Here is a 16,383-nt window from a genome sequence, read left to right as displayed (position 1 = left end):
TATGTTGATCGGAACTTTTCGATCTGGTTATGCATGATTTGGCAGGGAGACTCAATTATTCTGGTTTCGATCGCAGAAGCCTAAAAGTATTGCTGTTGGCATCACGTATGTGATTTTTTTGCCTTTCTAGATCCTTGAAGTATTTAGAATGAGAAAACTGATTGAACTGCGAAACTATGAAGTGCACTTTTAGATTCTCTGGGGTTTCCGGACACTGCTTTCTTTTTATCTTTATATCTTTTTTCATGTTTACACCTCATGCTAGTTTTTTATTACGTTACCCGCGGTTACTTTGCCATGCTAACACTGTGAACATACTAAATGGCAGACCGCGCTCAAAATTAATTCAAGACCACTGATAGTAATATAAACTAAAACAAATGAAAAAGGTTCAACGAGAAGATTCAAAATTACAAAATCCCGGTATATATTTGACAAAATGAATGTAGTGAAATATTTGTACAAATAATAGGCTTTCAAGATCAAATTTCAAATTCTATTTTCCAAATTTTGAAGAAAGCTTTTTAATTGTTTCGAAGTGCATTTTTTTATTTATAGCAAATTTTAATGATGATTTCAATGATAACGATAGTAATGACATGAAAAAATGATAATAAATAATAATCATTATAATTATTTTTTGTCAATCAATATACACATGCGACACCAATATTCGACCCACGTATTCATTATGAATCATCACGTATGAGTAACGCCATTGTGCATTCACAGGTAGCGTACACATTTGCTGCGGCTGCACTATTGTACAAAGTAATGCAAAGCACCAACAAGTACGCAAACAAAATTTATCACTGTAAAGATGCAACTGCCGGGATGTCCCCTCGCTGTTGTGATAAGATATTGCGGTCACGGATGCCACCGTCATTGACTGGATGAACGAACGCAAGTAGAATCACACAGCAACTATCATCGAACTATCACACGTGCCAGGTCAATATTCTTGTAGCGATTAGATGTGACTATGAGTCTATATTATGGGCTTCTCGGAAAATATGAATGAAATTGAATCAGACATACCCTCGTTTGTTCACTTTATTATGAATCTATGGTAAATCAACAAATTGAATCTTGTGTATTCACCAAGCTCACCTTATCTAGCTTTTATACTATAGCAATATGAGTGCTGTAGTAAAAATTGGATGAGGTTCTTAAAAACTGAAATATATACTTGAAATATATATAATCTAAAATAACTGAAAATATATCTAAGAACAAATAAAGGTAACTATTTTAAAAATACGTCAGAATTCTAATCTAAACGATGACCATACAACATTATACGAAACAATGAAGCATCTCAACAGTTGGTTGGAGAATGTGTAAATCGAAGTGAGTTTATGATAGTTCCGCCATTATCAACTCGTACATGATCAGACGTGCTCAACTCAAGAAAACACGTTGGATTTTATAATACCACATTACCCAGTGGCAGTCCAGTCTTTTACAGGCCGAAAGTCGGACTTGGCTTGGAGGAAATTCACGCAGTGATAATTATTAGTTCCGATTCTATCATTGGACTGCGCAATAGCGGATGCTGAAGTGAACCCGAATGTTCTCACATCGTTCTATCTCAACTCTGTACACCTGCCCTCGTCTCTTGTGCACCTGGCCTAGAGGGTTCAGTCCTGTTCACTTGGAGTCGGATACTCCGGTGAAGCATCAGGCCAGAGCAACGTTCCGGACCGAAAACATACCCCGGCAATCAGGAGGAATCAACGGCGGGGCTAGGCACAACACAAATGCGGATATTGTTCATTAGAAACTAGACAAACAGAGATTCAAAAACATATATAAAACCAATAAATTGCCGTAGAGATGCCTAAATATTCATGTGTATTTCCCCTTTTCTTGTTAACCCAGACTGGATTGAGCCGATCCTGAAATGAATAACGGAGTCCACGCGGACAGCTAGGGACTCACAGACTCCTTTGTTATTTTGTTGTCAGTTTTAGTCAAATCAGTTCTGGAAAAGTTGCCTCCCTATTTACCTATTGATACGTATTCGATTCACATACTCAGGGTTATGAGTATTGAGTATGAGTATTACAACATCCCTTTCATAATATCGTCAGAGGTATTCCACGGATCACAGTAGGAATAAACGAAATCATTTTCAGGTAAAAATATATCGATAAACATTTCGGTTTTTAATAAAATAATTATCGCCAGAAAAATGTGTAATGCCCCATTCGCGCACACTGATTACAACTTCAACGAGAAGATGGACAAAAGCTCGCCAGTTGTTGCGGTAGGCCCAGTTTTACACTGATAATATAATAATGATAGCGCGGCGATACAAAGGTTCAACTCCATAGCTCGACTTTCGCTGTGTACGAACTGTTCAGGTCACGGTCATGCTCTGAATATGCCACAAACGAGTGGCGTCAATTGAGTCCAGCAAGGCGCTAATGGGAGTAGATATAAAACTTCTGCAAACTTGTACGTTATTTGTTATCGTCGATCCGTTTGTATCGCGCGTACCGTGTTCCTCTCTGTCTCTTTAGCCCCGTGATCTTCTGGTTAGGTAAATACGAGTGCTAATGTGAATACGAAGCTATGACACTACAATCCATCGCCTGCAGAGATCAAGGGTCGTTCGAGTCATATGCCCCCAAGGCTTGTTTACACGTTACTTCGGTTTGAGTGTTTTCTCAGCGTAAAGCCGTGGCTGGCACATAATAGAGGTCAGCCTCTATTAGAGTACCGGCAATCAGGAAAATTTACATCCTATCATTGAACATTATCTATTTTTAGATATTTGGCTATTTTGTTGTAGCTTGTCAATAGAAGAGAGGATACTAATTCGTATATATTATGCTGTGTTTCAAATTCGAATATATTTTGATTGAAAAAAATTAAATTGACGAGGTTGCATTACTTGCTACGTACCAGTACTACGTTGATGTTGTGTTACTTAAGGGAGGAGAGAGTCTAAAAACCGTATTTTGAGCGTTATGTAATTTGTGTACAGCGCCTAATACTACAACACTCATCGCAATTGACTTTGGGATTCTGCTGAGTGTCTGCGATGCTCAAACCATGCAAACTGTATACAGTAGAGCACCGATTATTTACGAGCGAATGATCTGATTGAAATTCCCATTCTCGAAGGAGCCAATTTTAATGCTAGCGTCAACAATAAGAAAAGTCTCAATGATGCAAATGTTGAAAATTACTTGCACATCGTAATACCGTAGGCCTTCCTGAAATTCGTTGGAAAATGGCGATTGTGTTCAATGTGTTCAATGATTAAACGAACCGGTCCTTTAGAGCGGCTCAATAGTTCTCCCTAAAAAGCTAAAAAGGTGATTACTATGATATGTAAGAAACGTGAATGAAGATCAAATTAAAATGTGAATGAATAGAACAATAAAAATGTGAGTTCGTTCATATGTTTCCACTGAATTATTTGCATCAAATCATACCAAATTATGGAGAATCATAAAACCATTTAAAGTTTTTTCAAGAAAATGTCAGCTTTTTTGTAGAAGTGGCGTATTCATAAGACTTTTGAATTGCCCCCATTCTTTCGATCAAAATGATACCAAATCGTTCTCGCAATGATAATCAAGAAAACTCTACTTGAACTTTCGATTACACGATAAAATGTTCTTACAATGAAAAAAGCGGTACATCCTTCGTATAACAACAGAAACACAATTCCCAGCATGCCAATTCATTCATTCAACTATATTTTCAACGAATGACTTCGTCTTCCATTAAGGGTGATGAATCAAAAAACATGTCACGTTTTTATGAAATAGTTTTAATGGTCCTATCTATTTTTGCTGCGATTTTATATATTATTTATCTATTTTTTTATGATTTGCATACCATTCCTGAATTCTTTATTTTCTTTAAGATATGTTAGTATGCTATACAATACAATTTCCTAGTCTAGAAATGGTTTTAATTGACAGAAATCAGAAGCTTTTCAATTTCCTATACATTATAGCATTTCCATTATACTTTAAAATTATTTAATAAATTTGTGGGTGACCGTGGGTGACCGCAACCACACGGATATATAAGATAAGATAAGATAAGATAAGATAAGATAAGATAAGATAAGATAAGATAAGATAAGATAAGATAAGATAAGATAAGAAAAGATAAGGCAATTTCCGATCCGCAAGCCCTAGTCGAACAGTTTAACACTGATTTGCGGCCTAATTTGATCTGAAATGAATATACGCTTTGGCTCAGTCATACTACTAACAAAGCCGTTCCTTTGAATTGTTATATGCCAGATATGATTATGAAAACATGCAAGAAGTGGTATTCTAGGTTCCGAAAAGATAGAAGTTACAAGGACTAGAGGTGACGTTAGGGATTCTTCATTATCTTGATTACGCATCTCGCGTGATGGGCCAAAGATATAAAGACGTGTTGAATTTTCTCAAGTTATATAAAGCGAAAGGCAAGCGGGAAACTTTGCGTTCCAGGCTGGTAACCAATGATGAGTCGAGACTTCAACATTTTGGATGTAGAATTACGTCAACCATTACTGTACTGTTGTGTAGGTTTAAAAATTCGAAAATAATAGCGTAACGTCCACCAATAATAGTAAGGTTTTGAGCATCAATACATCTCTATCAGCTAGACGAAGTGGTATAATCACTTCATTCAAAGGAAAAAGGTGTACGAGTGGCGTTTGTTACTTATCGATCCAGAAACTTGTTTGAATAGCTCATAAACTGCTTTGAAAGCAAACTATTGAAATCACGAAAATCTATAAATATGGGTACGTGCTTGATTCATTTCATCTCAGTCGTGATTGGTCAGCGGTTGATGCATGTCGTCGGTGGGCAACAAAAGCAAAGTTTTTCAAGAAGTTTTATACTTGAAAATATATTCGTTTATAGTCTGTGCAGTGCAATATGTGTTTATTGAATAAAATAAGGGACCGTGCTATGGGATATATGTTAGTTTCTTCGTTCTACCCTAGTCGGGCAGATGTATTAGATGTACGGATTGATTCTGCACATGTCACGTTGCCTCAATCGAGAGGTGTAAGTAATTTCACTTTGTGACTTCGCTTTTAGTTTCATTCTAGACAGCGATCAGCTAAGAGTTGATTAGTAATTTCGTTTTTTTTTTCCTAATATAATATCGGAAGTGATAAATAGACTAATCGAGTACAGTAATTTCGTTGTCTTACGTTAACAACGCGGTCGTGTCTTGAAAACTATCCTCTATGATTTTAATTTAAAAAAAAAGTTGATCACCATTTCTTTTACCACAAATGTTTTCCAGCTAGAGGAATGTATGGATGTTAGAAGATGCCAAGTCAGACAAATCGGGGGATTCAGACGAACAGTCAATTCATTCCAATTGTTCTTTCTTTGTTTTATGCTTGACAAGCTGGTGAAAATGAATGATTTCATGACAAAAACGTATTCAAGTTTATTCATTTTGTCAAAATTACGAAATACACTTACTTCGAACAATCGTATGGAACCAACTTTTTGTCTGATCCGATACTATTTTAATTCACGAAGTATGTTGATTTAAGAAGACAATGGATAAGATGCACATTTTCTAGCACGAAAACCAAAAAGGTTTCCCCCTTCAAGGTAGCGATTAATCGCCAATTCGATCAACAATATTTGAGTCATCCTCACGAAAAAATTAATCTTGTTTATCGCATCGGTTGTGAAACCATCACGACATTGAACACACATAATACTGACACACATGCTAGACACACTTGAATGGAAGATGGATCTGCCCATCGAAAGTACTCTCCCAATCCCAATCGATAAGCGCCAGATTCGTTTCCTCTCGTCATCAAAAAGTAATGGCTCACCGTGGAAGGCCACGGCGTGAGCCCACAATTTATACCTCCTCGCGAATGTAGTTAAAAGCATTGTTTTAGTTGCAAAAACACCCCGTCAATTGACATCTAATCACTACATTTTCTAGACATTTTCTAGATTTAGCTAGGCATAAACAATGGCATGGGGAATGGATAGTTTTCAAGATCCCCTATTACTAGAAACATAAACATCACATATGATTGGGTCAACCGTGCTTAGTCTACGCCAAACACAAGTGATGCGCATGATGTGGATGAGTCACACATTCCGCAAACAGCCCAGTGTGAAACGTAACGCTGACATGGGGAGAAAGAATATCTTCTTCTTTCTTTGTTTTTAAGAGGCTTTAAACTTTGCAGTTCATTCGCCTCTATGAGAAAGAATATCATCTTCTCACCTAATGTTCCATCGATTAACATTTTTATTTCCAGTTCGCTGGACCGTCTTCGTCACTAGGATTATTAAGGCAGGATGAATGCTTTGAAGATTTCTTCTTGCATAACTATGACGACGTTAACGTATTTTTCGATGTGTGGCTCTCAATTTCTCCTTGTTTCGGCTTCATGTTGAGGAATAATTGCTGTAGAAATTCATGCGATGTTCTGGGAAATTATTGACTGCGGTTTAGTGAAGGACATAAATGATATCCTCCATTAAACAATATAAGCAGAACAAGATTCGTCGAATTGATTTTTAATTTACATATAAAACGGGTACACTTTAAGTTTACAACATATCTTTATAACATAAGTTTATAACGGGTTGAAGTTCATAACATTGATCGAAACGTTCATGTTTCATGCGTCAACTATTATTTGTCTAGCTTAGTAACCGTACGAACAAATATGCCTTCTCTCTGATTTCTCTTGACTCAAGAGGCAAATTGCTCTATGCAGCAACAGCTGCATGGCAGCATACATATTATATTATCTCATAAAATGTATCCAACAGAAGACAATAATATCTATTTTCCCTTCCCCACGTTTCCTCTTTGCATGAGTTCAACGACAGAGGTGTGTATTGATCAATCTGTTGATACAGTAAAGACAATGATATGGAAAAAGCGTAGTAAATGATTCATTATCCAATAACCGAAAGCAAGGCGGTTTTTTTCCTTTTGGCTTCAGTCACTGCACTTCGTACCACCGGCGTCATCACCTTGTGAGCAAGATGCTATAAAATTGGTGAAAACAACATTGTGCTCTTGATATTGAAACTCTCGATATAATAAAAAACAAAAAAAAATAAATCCAAAGTACCGTTTATTCAATGTTGATTTTTCTTTTTTTCCACTGAGAGGAGCTGAACTGTGCACGAGAAATTCAAACTGAATAAACGAGTATAGGTGCACGTAAGGCCCGGCAAATGAACTATTACAAGGTTCTGATCTTCATTACAATTTTACAATTAGTGAAATAAAAATAGCACCTTCAACCGAACTTCCTAATCGAAAATATGGCAAATGAAACATTTTTCTCAGTGGCATTTGGTTACTTTTTCTCGAGTGTCTTATATTATTCTTTTATTCACTCAATCAATTCACTGTAAACATGGTGAATGGAAAGCTCATTGCAATAAATATAAAAACATCCAGAATGTTGTTATTGACATGCATTATGTAAATTATAAGTTGTATGATTTATCGAACAAAATGAAAATAATAATTTACTAACTCACTTTTTATTTTCGTTTGATAAGTTCGTTTGTTAAGATATTTATGAAAATCATCTGGCATCCATCACTTGCGTCCACACGCGGTAAATAGTGATCCCCGATAATCTTTCGATTAATCGAATACTTCCTACAGAAATCGATTATTAATCGAACGAATACTGCACAACCAATAATCGAAGCGAACGAATAATTTACGTCGATTAATCGATCCAAACCCAGAGCAAAAAAACCATACGGCCGCTGCAGTTTTATCCTGAAAATAAATCATTATCTTTGGCACTCCCCTCAGCTCCTAAACGAAGCTCAATGCCGTCGATGCGAATTGAGCTTCGTTTACGAGTTTAGGGGAGCGTTAAAGATAATAATTGATTTTCAGGTGGAATGAACACTTGTTTGATTCCAGATGGCTTTCTAACAAATGAGCAACATTAGTCTAACTGATTATTTCTCTCAGTGTGACGACTAATCGATTAATCGACTATTTGGGGCGATTAATCGTATCGAATAACAAACTGCTGAAAAGTATTCGATTAGTGGATGAACGATAAATTTCAAAAATCGGGGATCACTAGAGTTTCCCCGTAAAGGCTGGTTTAGAGTTCCCGTGAACGTGAACAAACACTTTTTTTTGTTAATAATTCATCAGTTCATATATAAAACGCGAGGAAAACATATTGAAGCGATAGGATGAAACATTTTCTAGTTGAAAAACATATTCAAACACAATTCATATTGATAAAAGTGGATTAATTCAATATTTAACAACGATTCTAAATATCCCCCGTGGAATCGAGATGTTGGTGAACTCACCACAGTTCACCGACTTCGGTGAATGTGAACGTGAAAAAAGTGGTGAATATAAACGTCAAAATATTTCCCCGTTCATGTTCACGTTCGAATGTCCCAAAGCATTCTCAAAAATATTTCGCTGTGAACTGTGAAAGTATATGTTTAGCAACTCTCGAGTTTTCAATGTAAATTTCGATATGGATCCAATTTTATTCAATCGGATCTCTGCACGGGTTGATAAACTTCGTTGCTTCGGGTTGAATTGTGAACAACTGTATATTTTATCCGAATTACTCTATTGAAGTTCTATGTTTATTTACATCACGTTAGAGATGGGCAAAACAGTTCACTTTGATGAACGATTCAGTCACTAACCGTTCATCTCAGTAAACCAGTTCTTTCGCTTTCCTTCAGCGCTATTAAAACATAGAATGTTAGCTGGAGTGCTCCCGTGGCCGAGTGGATAGGGTCACACCTAACATGTCGGGGGTTCAGGAATTTTCCATATTTTCTATCAGCACAAAACACAGATTCCATGTAAGATCATATTTCAATTCATAATGGTTCATTCAGAGAAAAAAAAACAGGCAGCGATTTTTTTTCAATTTTCACTAAAAATCAATCATACAAACAATCACGATAACACGTACACAATAGGCCAAACAATGGATTGAAGTCATGGAAAAAACTTATTTCTCAACTTGCCCTCACTAGAATACTTTATATTAATTTACCCCAGATTTTTTTTCTGATAATCAGGAAGTATATGAATGCTACGCGGAATTGTAAAAAAAATATATGAAATTGAAAATATATAGCTTTGCCTTTTCAACCAAAAAAAAATCTAATTCAATTTTTAATATAAAAATGGAGTATACATCAACAAAATAAACCCTGCGTTACAGGCATTTTGCTCGTAAATGACAGTTATTTTTCTTACAAGCGTTCTCGTTATATTTATCCATTCCGCCCAGCGCAAATAAGTTCAGCTGCACTCGTTCGTTCACAAATAGTTCGCCCGTAAACACTTCGTTCTCGAACAGTTCTTTCCCAAACAGTTCGTTTACAAACAGTTCATTCTCAATCAACCGTTCTTTCGGAATCAGTTCATGGGGAGAACTACCGTTCTTTGAAAAAGACTGTTCGTTCACTCTTTTTGGTGAACTAGTTTTAGTACCGTTCGTGCACGGTTTGCCCATCTCTACTTCACGTTTACTGGCCGATTTTTTAGTTGTTTGTTCGCAATGTCCTTCACTGTGAAATAATCGTACTACTCCACAACCTGTTCATGTTCACGTTCACGGCAACTTTAAACCGGCCTTAAACGAGACCGCGCTCTCATGACCAATTCACGCGTAGTACGATCAATTCACGGTGAACTGCATTTCGAACAAACAACTCAGGAAATCGTGGCGAAGAGAATGTTCTTGTTCACGTTCACGGTCATATTGAATGTTCACCAGTAAACGTGATGTAAATAAATATCGAGTTTCAATGAAGTAATTCGGATAAAACATACAGTTGTTCATGAAGCAACGAAGTTTATTCAACCCGTACAGAGATTAGATTGAATGAAATTGGATCCATATGGAAATTTTCACTGAAAACTCGAGAGTTGCTTAACTTATCCTTTTGAAGATCACGGCGAAATAATTTTCAGTCATGGGAAATTCGAACGTGAACATGACGGAGAAATATTTTGACGTCTACATTCACCATTATTTTCGCGTTCACGTTCACCGAAGCCGGCGAACTATGGTGAATTTACCAACATCTCGATTCCATGGTGGACATTCAGAATCGTACTGAAATATTGAATTAATCCAATCTAATCAATATGAATTGTGTTTAAATGTGTTTTATCAACTAGAAAATGTTTCTTCCTACCGTTTCAAATTGTTTTCCTCGCGTTTTATATACGGACTAATAGATTATTAACGTGTTTGTTCACGTTCAAAAGAGGTCTAAACCAGCCTTAACACAGAAATCGAACACATACGGCTGTTATGGCGGGTTTACATTAGGGAGATCTATAGCTATAGATGGATTTATTCACGTGAAAATATGTGCAAACGGGTGAGATACACTTATTCGAGGTATATATGACTTGAATAAATTCAGCATATGTAAACGCTTGTGAATTTCTCACTGGTGAGAAATCACTAAAGTTGGATGCAGTTCTACTTCAGGTGAATAAATTCACCTAAGATATGAATATATTCATTATAGAAGTTCACGCTAGTGTAAACGGTTGATGCGATTTCTATAAATCTCATCATATTTCTTCACATGAATATATCACTAGTCTAAACCCACCCTTAGTTATATTAATTAGTTATCTAAAAAATGATGATAAATTTAATCATAACTTGGGAAACTTGGAAAGAAAATGTAGCACTCCCTATAAGATAAACGGAAATTTCGTGAAATTGTCATAAATCAGAAGAGAACAGCATCTCAAATTTGTGCCAAGGTGTGTTTCCGCCTGTGGTGGAGGAATTTGTGATTGTAGTTTCGCCTGTACGACGAGGAAAAACGACATACAAATATGTTTCCACTAGAATTAAATATCGTGAGGTTATGAACTAACTCTAATTTGATAACTTTCAAGTTCAATTAAATTCTCTTATATCGTTTAACGTTTGATTTCAAAGTGTTATTTTTCACTGTAACAGTGGCTATGGTTACATTGTAATGAGCAGGTTTGCTCCGATCGTGTCAACAGCCTTCATGACGCGCCATACTAAGTAATCCAGCGGATTAAGATCGGGACTGGATGGTGGCCACATATCCTTCGCCCAGAACGGCAGATGTTTCTGCAACTACTTCTAAGTGCGGTTCGAGGTGCCCCATCTTATTTAAATACAACATTTGAATCGTTTGTTTGAGAGACCCCATAAACGCCAATTTTATCAAAATGGACTTTTTGGCAGTTTTTGATTGACTCTCGAAAATTTAAGAAAAAGTCAGTTTTGCGAACCACCTTTAATTGGGGAGTCGTTTGTTTGAGAATCTCCATAAGTCCATGTTTCCAATTATCACCACGGGCGGCACTGCGATAGATATACAATTTCATTAATTGTCTACCGACGCCGTAAGAAGCATACGTAACTCAACTTAATCGGAATGAATCGATTGACGAAGAAGGTTTTTGGGTATATAAAAATACCGCAGAGTCTCGAAAATAATTTTCACTCTTCCTCATAAAGCTGATTTTATGCATTTCGGATGACTTATACGAAGGTTTTGCGGGTCACTGGTCCTGTCATCGAGTTCGTGAAGGAGCGCTTGACCAAGGAAGCCAATGCCATAGTACCGGGCTATGTCACGGAATTCAAAAATCAACAGTAGGAGAAATCTTGATATGTATAAGTAAACATATCTGTGTCACAATATATTTTTATATGAAATATAATGGAATGCGATTAGCTTAATATATGTAATAAATTTACATGTTTTTGTATTTCAAATGTATTTGCTTTGTGATTCATAATTCATGTCCAAACATTAAATATCGTCGTTCGTTTCCTCGTCATTTACGTCAATTTTTGGCATAAGGAAAGTGCTCGGCTTGAGAAATCACTGAAAGACTCAATTACAACATTCTCTAGGTTTTCTGTATATTTGGATCTTGGGAAATCGTGCTTGAGTAGGGATACTATCCATCCTGATTTAGCAGTTTTTTTGAGATCCATATTGAGATCCTGATTTTTGATATTCTTGCATTGGTCCTGATTTTCATATGAAATTCAGTTTAGTTAACGAATCATATTTTTTCCAGTGTGTTTTGTTTTTGAGTATTTTTTTTTATTGGTGACTAAAATTTTGAGAGAGTTTGAAGAGTGACATTCAGAGTTTTCATTTCCACGGTGTTGTTTTTGTGTTTTGTCTCTATATTCCAAGGTGATTTTTTTAAATATCTAAAAGGAAAAGCAATTTTACCGAATTGCACCGGAAGTATCCATATCTCATAGAAGGATGCAATGATTATGAGGCTAAATGCTGCATATGTGATTGATACGTGTCAGTGGCTAATAGGGGTATGTACATTTTGTAGAAACAAAAGTTTTAAATCAACAATGTACACAGATAAATCTGATTTGTTAAAGCACATCCAAACGATTTGATCTGCAGAAGGGCTCTTGCGTTTCGTACCGTGACGCAAATAACAGCTTCAAATCGTGGATTGTACTGCGCCACTGTTGTATGTTTGATGACTCGAAAATCGCTAAACAATCTGATTTGCTCGTACAACGATAAAAACCATAATCTCCGAAGTGTTTTCACCGTTCGAGAAATAAATAAAATTGAATATTTTGGTGCAAATCACATAGTATTTTTATTTATTTATACCTCAAAAATAGTTTGGTCTTAGTCGTGGCTGTGACAGGTGTCCTAATTTTTAACTTCGATCGGACTTAGGCCCAAAATCATAAATTTTTGGGTTTTATTAGATGACCTTTCTTCAACATCTTTTCACTTTTCAAATTTCTAGTTATTTCAAATTTCGTCCTTTCTCGAGAACTTGTACAGTCAGTTGCAACAGTTGAATTAAATCTGCATTTATCCCATGGCACCGGAGGTAGAAGTATCTTATGCAATTGATTTTTCTGAAATGAAAATTTATTGTCTTTTTGCTTATCTCTCTTGTTTGTGTAGCAGAAAAAGGCCCAAACAATATGTCCTTTTGCTCGCAAAGACCATCGAGAGCTTCAATTTTCTTCAGTTTTTGTTTTGTTACCTTTTTTGTGGGCATTTTCATGAAATTACAAAAAGATCATTCAAACGATGATACTTTGACAGACAAACGACGTGTTACTAATAAAAAAAAGTACACTGAAATCGCTTTTTACGCGGTTGGTTTTTACGCGAATTTTGGAATTTGCGCGGTTTTTTATCGTTTTCGAAATTTACACGGATTTTTCACGCGACACGCATCAACCTCGTGAAAAAATCAATATACTAATTGATGTGATTTTTCACGAAATAAGTTTGTATTGTATCACTGATTAGTAACTGAGAAATAGAAGAAAATGCAGATAATCAATTGTTAGAATATGGGTTGCATTTTAAACTTATAATTCACTGTTTGTTAGATTTTTATACGGATTTTGAAAATTACCCGGTTTATTTTTACGTGAATTTTAGAATTTACACGGTTTTTTGCGCGGATTTCGAAATTTACGCGGATTTTGTGATATACGCGGCACCTATCCCCCGCGTAAAAAACGTCTCCAGTGTACATGCTAATACTATTAGTCCTATGTAAGATTATGCAACGCAAAAAATTAGCATTTACAGTTTCTAGACTTTTAACTTATGTTATTAAGATGATTAGGTAACAGGGCCCAGATGACCGGTGAATATTACATTTAGCAATTTTCTTCCAGCCTTCATTGAAAACCTTGTCAAGATTCGCAGTAGGCTATGCAACTTATAATTTGCAAATGTCCCTCTTGTATCTTGTTGTATCAATTCAAAAATTATACTAATATAAACGCCGTTCCTACACCCACAACCTATACCATACATACAACTACCTAATAACATGAGGTCAAATGTTGTCACGAAGGATTGTTATGGACTTGTGACAGGACTTCTGCCACTGTTTCGGGAAACTTAATCGGTTAATGGGTCCGCGGATCATCCGCTCGCGGATAATCGGGGTTCTGCTGTGCTTATAAAGAACGAAAAATGGTGTGCAATTTATTTTAAGATAATCGTAAATCCATTGCCCTTTTTTATCTATAAGATGCAATCACCAAGATTTTATTTCCATCATCTCTAAATGTTTCCATAGAATAACTTTAGCATATTATTAAGCGTCTATTTCTCGTGAACAATTCGCGAGTGGAACTAGATTAATAACGTGTATATACTCGGTGCCTTGCATCGAACGATTAACGGCACCAAATTGGGACTTACCAGATTTTTGCTGACATCTTCCTGGGCCTTTTCCGCTTTCTTATCGCCACGTTCGAGCGAACTGACCGCCTCTTTCAGCGCCTTCACCAACTCCTGCGGACTCTTCTGCGACTTGCCGAATAGAGGCATCTTCGGTTGTTGTGGCCTTCTCTTGGGCGAATAATGGTAACACACACCCTAGCTGTTTATATACTGCTGTTGCTGTTACTGTTCCACTTCACTTTCAATTATGGTTTCTCCACTTTTCTCTTTGGTCACGTTTTACTCGCTGATTCATACGTCTTTCGCACCAACACTTCCTCTCCAAGGGGGTGTTGTTTCACGCTAAGTAAGCAGAAGAATCGAAAACTAATGAATATCGTTGCTATTAAAATCAATACACACCGCTTATTATTATTATATCGTTCCGAAGTACTTTACTTGTCCTATATTGAATGATTTCCATCTAGCTCTACAGAATATTCGGCAATATTTGTATTGTAACACTAAGGTTTGGTTGTAACTCGGATGGCGACCTTCGTAGTTTTATGTTTTGACTTCTATGCTATCCATATATCACGTGGAGCTTCGAAAGTGAGGAGAAACTTCGAATGTTTGATTGAACTGCACTCAACATCCCAACGTGTTTATTGGGTTGCAACAGACACTTAGTTTTCCATTCGTCAAACTTTCATATGCGTTGTAATGATATATCTTAATAATATTTTACCAAATTTCAAAACGAAATCTTTAAAATCCATATAAGGAAGTAGAACGTTTGAAATTTTGAAATTTTTATTTCAGGGTATCATTTTGGGACTTTGACGGTAAATTCCGCCGTCACGAGAGAGAGAAGTAAACCAAAGTACTCACTACGAATTGCATGAATAGTACTAGCGTCTACGAACTATAAAGCAATATTATTCTGCTCAAATCTTTCTTGGCCACACAAACTTATCCCGATGTCAGAAGTGTCCCATTCATGAAAGTTACAAAACAATCACGTCGCATTCATGACGTCGGACGGTTTCACTCACAAGAGCTAATTGATCGAATGTATTTCTGACGGCGAAGTTATTGAGGGCTGGTTGTAAAAGAACGGATTCCGTCTCGCTGTGGATGCATGGTACAAAAACAAAAACATTTTTTTTATAAATATCATTCTTAGTCACTAGCTTAACGTGTCTGCTTATCGATGAGTTTCATCAGTCCCCGAATCACAACCAATCCGCTCACTAACACATCATTGACAGTCGTTTTCTTAGGGTTCAATTTGAGCCATCAAAACAATCTGAGCCTGAGGATAACGTCCGCGCTCACTAGTTCCGTCTAGTAATTATTATCGAAAAGATTCTCAATGTTAGTGATCCCGCAAACGATTGTGTAAAACGTAGTTTATTTTCCTTCCATCCATCGGCTCTAACTGATCTATCTCCCTCTGTCTTTTGGTTACTTTGGAAATTGGCACAATCTTTTTTGCTGGCGCTAGCTGCTGGTTGGTATAATAAAACAGGAAAAAAAAAATCGCTAAAACGGCGATCCTTCTCCTCAATAGTTTTTTTGCTCCTCGTTCGACGTATCAGAAATCTTTCAATCCGACTGATACCATTCGGGTTGAGGTTCATATATTGTAGGAAAAGCGGCTGAATACATCGAAAGTTGCAAAATGTTATTTTGAAAAAAAAAATTCATCACGATACAAGCACTAACCCTTCCACAAATATTTCCACACAACACACGACTTCTCGACGACGAGACGAATTTTGCTGTACCACTTTTGCTCGTTTCCGACTTTGACAGTTGCCTTTGGGTTGTCACTTTCATACATTTTTGGATGTGCTGAGAAATGTTGCCTGATAAGAGGATTTTTGCTTGTGGGTTGAAATATACGTACCGTGCGAGGGTGAGGGTTTGGAATCAATATTCTATTCACTGAATCGTTTTTGTCAAAGTGAAATATAAACTATAGATTACCTTGTGCGATTCTTACAGTAATTATCCGTCTCACTTTTATCGACATTCGACATTCGACATTCCATGTAGTTCGCAGTGGTCGAATTGACAGGATATAACCAAGACATGTTATACTTATAACAGGCATACGAATGTACTAGCGTTGTACTACGAACATTGAATGTCTGTCAGCATGTATAGCGCTAAAACCATGCAAGCAACC

The 16,383-nt window shown here is 36.5% G+C and overlaps 1 protein-coding gene across 2 annotated transcripts in view; it reads right to left on the bottom strand.

Annotated features, from left to right (window-relative positions):
* LOC129762648 (protein Mo25) overlaps window positions 1–16,030 on the bottom strand; it is a 24,791-nt gene extending 8,761 nt beyond the window's left edge. Inside the window, exons 1-2 of one of the 2 annotated variants that reach the window (XM_055761116.1) lie at window positions 15,918–16,030; window positions 14,229–14,552 (exon numbers count right to left, since the gene is read on the bottom strand). In XM_055761116.1, the coding sequence (XP_055617091.1) occupies window positions 14,229–14,357 (129 nt within the window). In that variant the 5' untranslated portion in view covers window positions 14,358–14,552; window positions 15,918–16,030. Of the gene's footprint in view, window positions 1–14,228; window positions 14,553–15,660; window positions 15,794–15,917 lie in introns of those variants that run through there. The other variant, XM_055761117.1, reaches the window with a different exon arrangement.
* Window positions 16,031–16,383: the final 353 nt, after the last annotated feature.

This window comes from Toxorhynchites rutilus, chromosome 1 (genome assembly GCF_029784135.1).
Source record: "Toxorhynchites rutilus septentrionalis strain SRP chromosome 1, ASM2978413v1, whole genome shotgun sequence".
Taxonomy (NCBI): domain Eukaryota; kingdom Metazoa; phylum Arthropoda; class Insecta; order Diptera; family Culicidae; genus Toxorhynchites; species Toxorhynchites rutilus.
This window is presented reverse-complemented; position numbering and strand designations above follow the sequence as displayed.